This window comes from Apostichopus japonicus, chromosome 4, assembly GCF_037975245.1.
Source record: "Apostichopus japonicus isolate 1M-3 chromosome 4, ASM3797524v1, whole genome shotgun sequence".
Lineage (NCBI taxonomy): Eukaryota > Metazoa > Echinodermata > Holothuroidea > Aspidochirotida > Stichopodidae > Apostichopus > Apostichopus japonicus.
Window position 1 is genome coordinate 6,065,689 of NC_092564.1, and position 11,803 is coordinate 6,077,491.

The 11,803-nt window shown below is 37.5% G+C and overlaps 1 protein-coding gene across 2 annotated transcripts in view; it reads right to left on the bottom strand.

Moving 5' to 3' along the window:
* Window positions 1-11,803, bottom strand: part of LOC139966280 (TBC1 domain family member 5-like) — a 33,837-nt gene extending 22,034 nt beyond the window's left edge. The window contains exons 1-3 of one of the 2 annotated variants that reach the window (XM_071969136.1): window positions 11,626-11,803; window positions 8,229-8,379; window positions 6,510-6,681 (exon numbers count right to left, since the gene is read on the bottom strand). In XM_071969136.1, the coding sequence (XP_071825237.1) occupies window positions 6,510-6,681; window positions 8,229-8,304 (248 nt within the window). In that variant the 5' untranslated portion in view covers window positions 8,305-8,379; window positions 11,626-11,803. The remainder of the gene's footprint in view (window positions 1-6,509; window positions 6,682-8,228; window positions 8,380-11,625) is intronic. The other variant, XM_071969137.1, reaches the window with a different exon arrangement.

Genomic DNA, 11,803 nt, shown 5'->3' on the forward strand with positions numbered 1-11,803 from the left:
TTGTAGGCTACTACTGTACGAACATACAGTATCACGCTAAAAAAAATGGAGGGGGGGGGGGCAGAGGGAAGAGGGGGTCTTGTCTGTACCATACACAAAGTTTACAAGCAACACACTTTTTTATCTTTTTTTTGGGGGGGGGGTGATATGCTGCAGTATATTAAATCAGTAAGTCAACATAAAGGAGGATTTTTGAAGAAATATTAAAAATAAGACAAACAAGGTTATTGTTAGTCGAAAAATGACCCACATAGAGCCTTGGAACCAGGACAGTCTGTTTAATAAACAAAAATTCATAACTTCTTGGTCCTTCACAGTCTTTCGGTAATCAGAGAAAAATATTTGAAATTATTAGTTGAAACCCCCATCTCAATATCTCATGATGCTTTAAACAGCTGAGGTTCATCAATTAAAGTGACTGGACAATGTAGTCTATACTACAGAGACAGCATTAATTAACATTTAGATTATTTTATGAACGACATTTCTAATGCAATTGAAGATGAAATGGTTCCCACGTTGATTTATAAAAGATACATGTGTTGTGTATATAAGTAGTAACGATATTGTGTAATCAACAAATTTTATTTAAAGGGTTTTCTTTATTTCGGAAAGCTGGATTATGTTGGTAATCTTCCGTGCAAAGTCTACTGCATAGAGCACAATGAGGGCGATTTCAGTGATCAGAGCAACTCCGTCTGTTGCGAGAACTGCTACAATCATAGCAGTAACTTTCGCCGCAGTCTCCAGCCAATCATACCACGCCATGCTGCTAAACAGAGATTTGATGATGGTCCACAGAATCCCAGCTGCGTAGCTATCCTTGATAAGATAGAAGAGGGCTGTAGCTTTACTGTAGGCACTTCCTGCTGAATCCCAAGCTGTCACAAAATCGTCAAGAGCCCTCTGCAGTTTTGAGCTGGCTCGAATCGCTCGAGCTGCTTCGTTGACCGCCTGCTCCATCTCTCTTTCACTCGGAGATACCTCGATCCCGACGGTAGACACGACGATAAAAACTGCCTCAACTGAGATGCTGGCCAACTGCATGACGCTTCCCCAATCGACATCAAGAGCTGTTGAAATTGCTCGCGAGGGTAGAAACTGTTTTCCTTCCCTGGTTAATACCAACCAGTACTTCTCATTATCTCTCTTTGCAATTTCCAATCGGAAAGTGGGAATTTCAAGCCCTCCTCGAATTAGCTGAATTCTTTCGTCGGAGAGGTGCTTGCTGAGTCGTGCAGCGATGTCTTCAGGCTGGTTGCGCAACTCATCGGTAAGCTTCAGGGTTTCGGTAGCCGTTGCTCTCGCGGCTTGGATAATCTTCTCTTTCTTGGCCGGTTCTGCATTCAGTTTCTTGAATTCCCCGGGAGCATACTTCCCGATGTCTTCCAAAACCGCCTTTACCGCCTTTTCAACCAAATCACCATGCGATGCCATTTTGTTTCTTGTAATGTGGAGAGGAAGGTTTCGGCAGAAGGAGTCAAACACGTTCAAAACTTGATCAACCTGGGCTTTAACGTTTTCTTCAAGCTGTCAGAGCATCTATTCATTGAGACTTTCATTTATTTGTTCTCATAACAATATTACATGTATATAAACATTCTACTTGCTTCATACATAACATATAATAATAATCATAATTATAACAATTGTTTTTGTAAGGAAGTGTTCGATGAAGCCTTCAGGTTTAATAAAGTAGAACACTTCCCTGGAATTTGATCTCTGCTGTGTGCATTCTTATAACTGAGCCATGAAGTGCTATAGATGTAAGTTAAGTTCCCCAGCTGTAAGCTGATGCCAAATCCTACGAGTGACTGTGACCAAATACTTGGAAAGCATTCAGTTAAGATTAACACTTTCAGACTGCAGATGGAAATGCTTTCACTTTGTACATGTACATGTGTACCAGTAAAAAAATTGTTGCACTCGAAAAATTCCTTTCGGTTTTTAATCCAAAATTCAACTTTCTGTTCCCTCTGTAATAGGATAAAGTGCGCTTTTCCATCTACATAGCTGAACAGACCATTTACTGTAGACGTTTACCATCTGGACATTTTGAATTCATTCAATGGGAAACAAACTCACTCAATGTCAACTTAGCACATATGCCAGAAAAACTTCATTTTACAATTTATCATTCCCATATTATGCTTATCTATCAAGTCCAGCTGGTAACATTTACTGGTATGAAAAAGTGACGAAACTCAGCATACGGTACCTTCAATAATTCGAATGAAGGAAGCAAATATACAAACGAGGTAGAAATGTCTAGATGTTTAACTGTGTAACTCTCGGAGAATTGTTTGCTGCAGCTTGACAATAGGTACTTTGCATTTTCCATAATTGAGCACAAGAGGTCTTGTAGTTTGTATGCCTCTTAGGAATTCGGTTCCAACGGTGTTATGTCAAGATGAGAATGAAAATCCACACTTTACCGCTTTTCGAACATGGTTAGGAACCGTTAGGTTTTCCAGCTTTCGAAGTTGTTATGCTATGTAATCAACTTGTGGATAAAATTATTATTAAAGTTGACTATAAGATATGAACCTGCACTAACTAAATGGCTGATTTTTTTTTACTTTGCATATCAAGGAGAGGTATATAATCGTTGATTGTGCAATTCTTGTAACAATTATGCACAGAATGTAGACAAGTGCAAATTTTAAAGCATGCTTAAGTTCTAAATACAAGAGTAATGTTTGGCCTATGTAGTTATTGTGTGAACTGTACGTATCGTACATATTATAAACAGTTGACCATGGTTGAGTGTTATGGACGGTGAATCGTAAGCAAACTCATTAAGTTTGATCTGCAGTTCTTTCAAATGTACCCAACTGCCCAGTATTACTCACAACAACTTTGTGTAACTGACAAAATATTAAACAATTTTTCACAGAACTGAAATGTGATGAGCGAATAAACTGCAACATTTCCTCACCTACAGTAGACAACACTCATTTAACGTGTTAAACGGGAAATCTAAATTTTCTTTCAACTTTCACTTTCACTAAATCTGAAATGAAATTGAAGTCACTCCAGATGCTGATCTACGTTACTATGGAGGTTAGTATCCAACAATTGAAACTGCTTCATGAAAATCAACACAAAGCAATATTTTTTTTGTATTCGTAAGTATGCTTCCTTCATTGGTAAACTTCAAGCCCAACAATTATTGCTACGGTATCATAAAAGTTGGCACCTGCTTGTGACATTGTGGCATCAAAAACTAGCCAAAGCAAAAACTGGCCTCTTACAAGCCTTTTTCAGCCATGACTGATTGCAACATATATTGACATACAGTACTCAATCTTTGTAGAAGATCCTGCTAGGACTGAAATGTCTCGACAGCCAACATATTTACAGAATGAGGCCTTTTGCATTAGACAACCATTTTGTTCAAAGTTTTTCTCTCTCTCTGAAATATACTTGCCACAAACTTTTTGTGATAGTCTTTATCACTGTAAGCATTTTTAACCTCACATAGTAAAAGGATATATATATTAAGGTACTTTGCTTACCCTTGAGGTAATATCCTGTTCAGATGAACTTTCTCTTTGATAAAAGGAAGTTTTCTACTTTACATATATACAGTATCACTCATAATATTGCATTAAGTCAGCATATATGTGACCGTTATAGTTCAATTATTGGGAAGCACTACCAACGCCATGCATCCTCTGAAAATAATCACCCTAGCGTGGAATTATCAGGCCCTGGTATACGGTAGTTTTATAATGCATTTATCTACACAGGATTTTGCAGTCAATAAGCAGTGCAATTAAGTTTAAACTAGGAGGACAAATACACTACTTACAGTATAAATTAACTTTGGTCTGTTTGGTATTTTAGCGTTGACATACATACTTGCAAAAAGTCTCAAGACTCATAGGATTGCACATGGTATATTCCTGTTGCTTGCTTTTTATTCAAGTTAGTAAACGCTAGTATTCAAGTAAAGTAAACACTGCTGCTAGAAATGAATTCATAAGACTAGCTAAGAATATACATAGTTCGAAAGATCACCCACTTCGTCACCAATTACCTCGTGTTTTTTGGATCCTTTGCCAACATATGTCTTCAAGGAGTGTATTTCAGACTTACTACCAGTCATCACGAAAATTGTTAATCTTTCTTTAACTTCAGGTCAGTTACCATGCTCACTGAAGCAAGCGGTGATAATTCCTCATATTAAAAAACCCAAGCTTGATGCTAATAATCTTGCAAATTACAGACCTATATCAAACCTCCCTTATCTATCCAAGCTAATCGAACGTATTGTTTGCAAACAGTTTCAAGATTATCTTTCAAACAATGATCTCTATGCGAAAATGCAATCTGCATATCGAGCAAATTACAGCACAGAAACTGCTCAACTTTATGTGCAGAATAGCCTTCTCTGTGCCCTTGATGAGCATAAAGATGCTTTACTAGTCCTGTTGGATTTCTCATCCGTCTTCGACACAATTAATCACCAAACACTTTTAACACCTTTGCATGAAAGATATGGTGTTGATGGAGTTCCATTGATTTGGATGAAATCATACTTAGCAAACCGTACCCAATGTGTTATTGTGGATCAAAATCTGTCAAAGGATGTTACGCTTGCAACTGGAGTCCCACAAGGCTCAGTTCTGGGGCCGTTACTTTACACCTTGTATGTAGCTCCATTGCATGATTTAATCATTTCAGCTAATATGCAAACTGTTATTTATGCTGATGCTAATATGCAAACTGTTATTTATGCTGATGACATTCAGTTATTCACATCTTTCCATCCTGATCATTGTGCAGATGCTATTCAAAAAATCCAAAACTGTTGTGCAGATGTAAAATCATGGGCTATATCAAACAATCTTTTTATCAATGACTCAAAGACTGAAATCCTCCATGCTACTTCGCAATTTAAATCCACAACAATCAAACCTATTTCAGTCAAAATTGATCAGACCACCATCACTCCGTCCACGCACGTCAAGAGTCTAGGAGTTGTACTGGATCCCCATCTAAGCATGAAACAACAGGTCAGTGCTGTTTGTAAATCATCATACAACGCCGTACGGAAGATCAGCTGGATACGGAAGTTTTTAACCAACGATATAACTACAAAACTTGTATGTTCCTTGATAATGCCCAGGCTTGACTACTGTAACTCCCTTTTATTTGGCCTTCCTGACTCTACACTGAAAAAACTTCAAACTGTTCAGAATTCTGCTGCCCGGTTAATATCATGTTCATCGCGTCATGATCACATATCTCCAGTGCTTCAATCACTCCATTGGCTTCCAGTAAAACAACGGTCAATTTATAAGCTCCTCCTCTTAACGTACAAATCACAACACTCCCTTGCCCCTGGTTACATTACAAATTTAATTCCTCAGTATCATCCTCAACGCCAACTTCGCTCGTCTACAAAGTGTCTTCTTGCCACCAGCCATACCCCAAACACAAAGTTTTATGGAGAAAGAGCCTTCATCTCTGCTGCACCTCATCTCTGGAACAATCTACCATCTTCAATTCGCAATGCACCATCGGTTGACTGTTTTAAGGGTCTCTTAAAAACTCATTTATTCCAAAAATTTACAGTGATTTGACTTGCATATTTGTGTACTTGTTTAAGCGCTTTGAGGCCTTTGCATAAAGCGCTCTATAAATATTTGCTAATTATTATTATTATTATTCACTCCGAGTTGATCTCTCTGTGCATTAACCAACAAGTACAATCTACGTAATCCTACTATCTTGCCAACTTTTAGAACTATGCTTTTAAGGAACTCATTTATCTACAGAGCAGCCATTTATATTCAAAATGGGTTCTTAGAATTGCTGTTTTCAATGTAATCCTGTGTTCTTATTGAATTTAGGTTTTAGAGAAATAAGCATGTACACCTTCAAAGTCATCCCAAATGGGCTTGTAACAGTTTTTCCAAACTATTGGATGGACTTTACTAAGTACAGTGTAAGTTTTAGATATCTGCTAACTTGAGTGTATAAATTATAAATCTAACAGGAGTATCCGATACTGAAGAAGAGATTCAACAGAGAAATTTTATTTCAGTATGTAGTTAGAAAATCATCCAAACTTTGCTTGAAGAGCGCACTTTGCTCCACATATGAGATACAGACTATAAGCTTCAAGAATTTTTGACAATTTCTATGGACTATGTGCATGGACATTTTAGCTCATAGTACAGCAAGTTCGGTAAAAATAGCATTTCAGGTCAAAATTTCCAAACTTTTACAAGCATTGTGCAGTCATTACCACAACAATATACCTCACTGAGTAATTTGTGCTTTACCTTCTCATTCCTATAAAATAAGCAGGAATACTTTGAAAGGTTAGAGCCTCCAGGAAATAAATCAGTTAGAAAATTCTAACATCATTTAGCTTGCTTAAGTATTGATGCAATACTAAAAACACCTAAGGTCTTCCTCCCCCCTTCCCCCCTTCCCCCCTCTTGCCCCCACACACATAAATCATTGTTTTGTAACAAACAATGATGAGTACTTACTGGTAAGAGGTGGATGTACTCTTGCTCATGGTCCCTTCCTGACTCCCTCCATCATTGTCTTCCTCGTTGTCGACGAGAAAGTCTGACCCGTCGTCGTTACTTAGTAGGCCGCTGTCTCCTTTTTTAAGACCGTTTAACGCATCTGGACGAACGCTTGCAGCATTTAACGGATCTGGAAGAAGGGTTCAAGGTGGAAAATGAAGTCACAGGCTAAAATATTTACAAAGTCTGCAGATTCCCCCCCCCCAAGAAATTATAATTGCATGAAAATTGTTTTGGTGGTTTCATTACAAAAAAAATTCTGGCAGGCCAATGTGCACAGAAAAATTGGTTTTATGGCAGAGTCACATGGTACAAAGTTTTTCACAGTTTTAGTAAAATAAAGGTGAGTCATATTGTCACTTTTTGCCAAGTATATGTAACAGGGTGGACTTCATTGCATCTTGAAAAATAGAGATACAGTAAGTAATGGAGGACTGTTATGGAATGTAAACAAACCGAGTGATAATAATCACTGTACATCTATGATCGTGCATTATTTTCAATTGGTTTTTGATATTAGCTTACAGTATTTGGGGCTTCATAGTTTCATCAGAGGTACCGTGGGCTGTCTGATTATTCCAAGTAACATGAGGAAAGTTTAGACCGCAAAGTGGCCAGGTTTGGGCAGTGGGGTAGTTTTAAAATGTTACCATGTTTAATACTCTAGGCTTGGTAGTTTGGTTGTGAGGAGACAGGTAAAGTTTGTATAATAGTCACTGTGCTACTTAGGGCAAGAAGTGAGACCTATAGTCAATAGTCATAAGCCAAATTGGCCCGTTGACCTCCCCGAAGATTATAAACAATCTTAGGTTTGTAACCTTTTATAATGTTAATCCGGTGCCTGCCATTTTCGAGTAGCTGGACTGCAGAACGGCCGGACCAATTGGTTAAATTGTCAATCCATCGTGAGACATAGATGTATGTTTAAATAGCTGGAATGCATAGCTAGGTTTAGAATGTATATACATGTAGAGATGTGAACAAAGGTAGTCATTAGATTCTGTGACGAACTATACATACATTTTTTATCGAGTTCAACATGAGGTGATTCTTAGTGCATCGAAAGGCAGGTTTGTTTCTCTGCTACTATTGGCAGGCCTACAGTAGGCACATGTATGATAAATGAACAGCTGCCACACATTGCTAATACTGTATGTAACAATTGCTGAAAATAATGTCAAAGATAAGGGTGCAAATGATGAGGGTGGGAATGGGTTACTGTACCTATATTGCTCTACTGTGCTATTCTCCTAAAGCCACAAAAATATTAAAACTAAGACGTAGGGTGAGCATTCTTTCCAATTTTTGGGCCTCAAAACTCTGGAACACTCTCCCCACCCACATTAGGAATGCCCCTACCATAGACAATTTTAAGAGCGTCTTAAAAACTCACTTATTCACGAGCTACCCTCATTTGGACCTTGTAATTTTTTCGATCATTTTGAGTATCTTTAAGTTTTTTGTTCTACTATGCTGTACTTTTGTACTCATTTTGTTTCCAGTAAAGCGCATTGGTATAATGAGCTATATAAATAAGTTTTGTTATTATTATTATTACTGGGGTTTTCTGATTATCGTGCTCTTTCTTTCCCAGAGAAATCGTAGACCACTCTACCGTACTTATCAAAGTTTGGTTTTAACATACATGTTACGTTACTGAAACTAATTCAATGCTACCTGCAATGTCTTCTTGGTTGCCATAGTAATCCAAAGCCTCATGAATGTCATCAGATGATGGGCTCTTCTTCGTCATGGCAACAAATGTTAACTACACAGGGCTTTTCCCTTAAATATTTTATGTCACTCTGAAAGTCTGGTAATAAATTCTCTGTCCAAGAAAGAAAAGAAAAAAGGAATGAAAGTGATTTTATGTAACAATTGTAAGGTGAAACTAACAGCAGTTATCAAAATGATGGCTCGCTGCAATAAGCCATAATTTAACCATTCTATTCATTATCACTACTTGAGTCCCAACAGTACTTTTAGAGCTTCAAGACTTTACTCTCTTATGGCCTTTAGGTTTCACATAACATCTGATAAATGCATAAAAACAGCCCTGTTATGTTACAAAAGTCGTCGCCAAATTTAGAAACTTTCCTCTGTTGTTGCCAAGCTAATATGACTGTTATCGTTTGCAACCTTTCTGAGTTTGAGGTTTGTCATTCAACTAATGCAACACTCCTTTGAGGGGAATATAATGCACTGTAGTCTTATTTTGTGACCTATAGCACTAACCAAGATCCTTGCAAATACTCAAGTACTTTAAAGTACTATGGACACACTTGTTGTGTCTGATAATCTCATACAAAATCTGTTGAAATTTTTTGTAAGCTCTTTTCGTTTCCAACATTTGAAGTTTTGATAAATCTAGGAAACTCATGAAATACATACATGTGCAAACTATGATGTGGAGTGTTGCGCTCATCAAAATTTCTCTATTTTAGCCCTTAATAAGTGAACCCCTAATTACAAGCCCACATATATCAATTGAATAATGTCATGTTCCTCTTTTCAAAGAAGACAATAAAATATTTCAAAAAAATCATCCTTAGACCACAAACCTGTGTTCAGTGTCCTTAAAACAAAGGTTGTGAAAACCAAGGGATAACATAACAGAAAACTAGACAATATATACTCCCTATACACGACAATGTGCATAATTAGCTAATGTGTATTTATAAATAAAACTAGAATTAATGAAAGACTCCTAAAATGGTGAATCTACAGTATGATGAATTTTGATGGGAGTTGCAGTTATTTTCATGATTTCTAATTCCTATTAGAGTGACTAAGGCAATGTTTCACATAGGTGTCCTTAGAACTTTATGGGTACTATATACAAACCATATACCAGAATATATACAAGAGCTTGCGAAGTTGTCTGTAGGCGCTTAATTAAACTCTGCTAAAGACTTCAAAAATGAGGAAAGAAGAGGCTTCTAGAATATTTCATGAATCGAGAAGGGACCTCTTGCAGCTTGTACACTGATGTGGAATTGTAAGTGTACACTCAAGGACCATCCTTATGTCAGCAATAAAACTCATATATCTTATTCCTGAAATCATTCATTTGAAAAAATAAAAGTCTATGTGTTTTGTCCTTCCATGTTTCACTCAAGTATTAACTCAACTTGACTTTACCTTCCCAAAGAATATGTTTTCAAACAGTTACAATATATTTTCATGAATTCGGTTTCTAATGTCTTTGTCTTGGGGTGTAATTAATACAGTAATTAATATGTAGGTTACCTGGATCACTGGCCTGGGATCTGGGGAATGCTATCTATGTCTTTCAATTCCTTCAGTGGAGAGGGGAGACGTTGGAGGATATAGAAGTTGCTGGTTTATTTTCCTCAGGAAAATTCTCATCAACAATTTTAGCTCAGAAATAAGTCTTCAAGAAATAATTAATTTCCTAGGATCTGCCATTTAGTATAAGCGATCTCCCCCCCCCCCCCAACACTTGTGCTCTTCCTATGATTACAGTATATTGCAGTTCACACAAAACATGGAGTGATAAACATGCCCAATCCTGCTGATTCATGTAACATACTAAAGGGATGTGAAACCAACCAGTTTTTGCTGCCTTTGCAGTAAAACTACACAGTGCATGAAGGCGGTAGGAAGACATCTTAGCAAACTGTTTTGCAAATTGTGATGTAATCCTCAAAATATGCTAATTGGACTACCTGTATTACCAAATGCATGACAGAGGTACAAGCTAGTCAGCATATAAGCCAGTCAGCACATTCAGTCTGGAAATATGGCTATTTAGCATTGTGAAGTGCAGACTTAGCCACCTACAGTAATCATATTATAGTTCCATCAGCATGAACATGAAATGCAGTTTCCCTAACCCCAAAACACTTTATCAAGGACTTAACAATTATCGCCCTTAATGTGAATAAAGATTGATGGAGAACATATTCACCAAAATGGTTAACAATCACCACACAATGTGTTACAATCATTACTTTGATGGATTACAAAAACTGTGGTTGAATTGTTTTGTGACATTGCTGATCAGCCTAATACGCTGTTAAAGAGATTGTCTGATGGTAACTAGCTGACATTTTTCAACATTTGCTGCATATTGTTAATGCAATCTATGATGTAATCTTTGGTTGACAACATCTCGTTGCCATGTCTTTCTGTGAAGATAGCTCTTCTGGTATAACATTGTGTCACTATCTGGCAATGGCTGAGCTAGAGACATATCATTGTTCATAGTAGATGTCAGGTAGGAAATGATATTGTCCTATCATGTTAAGATCAGATTGCCAACCCTGTTTTCTCCTTCCTTTCCGTCCCCTCCTCCTCACTCCCCCCCCCAACCAATTGACTCCTTACCATAGTGTAAAGGATGAAGCCTGCAGATCATGCATTCCCAGCTTCTGATGTAGCGTCGTTACTCCGTAAAGGCAAATACACTTGGTATGCCACCACCTTCCCTTAACTTTGTCTTCCAAAAACATTGTACTTCAAGTTCAAGGAAAGCAATTTCCTTTTTTAAATCTCAGATCTTCAATTTGAAATATCATAGATAATTAATGCAACATGTCTTTTGTTTTACATTTAGCATACTCTCTTAGGAAAATGTTCCACACCTGTGGCCACTGATACGAGTGGTGATATTTCTGCCCTTTAAATTGTGGCTGTAATAGTGTAAAGCGGGTAGATCTACAGTAAGTTAGACATAGGCCTAGCCTAGGGCCCATGACGGACTTAGCCCTAAGTTTGCCCAAGTCTTACTTATACTATAGGCCCCTATTTCATATTGGCACGATTTTGGAATTTCTCTTTGTAATCTCTCTCTAGGTCACGCAGATATTTTAAACGAAATCATAAGATGTATTCGCATGGGTCGTCTTCCGCAAAACTTACCCTCCGTATGTTAAGTACTGCAACTCGTAACACAAATGATATTCGACCTTACCTTGGCCTGTTGATGACTAGGCCTAAGTGTAAATGTCAAAACAGACGAGTAGCCTAATTCAGTGTTACAGCATCGATCACGTACTAAACCTAACGTTATAACTTAGCTAGGTTATCACAAATTAGTGTATCTTTTTACCTTTCAGGAGTAATTGTTAATGGTAGAAGTGATCCTTAACTCGAAATTGATTCACCCTCAACATTCAGTGGCAATTTGGACTCGGGTGGTGGTGGTGGGCATGTACTCTTTTACACAGACACACGATACGATCGGTATACTAGAATCTAAAACTGCTACACGGGAAATGACAACAAAT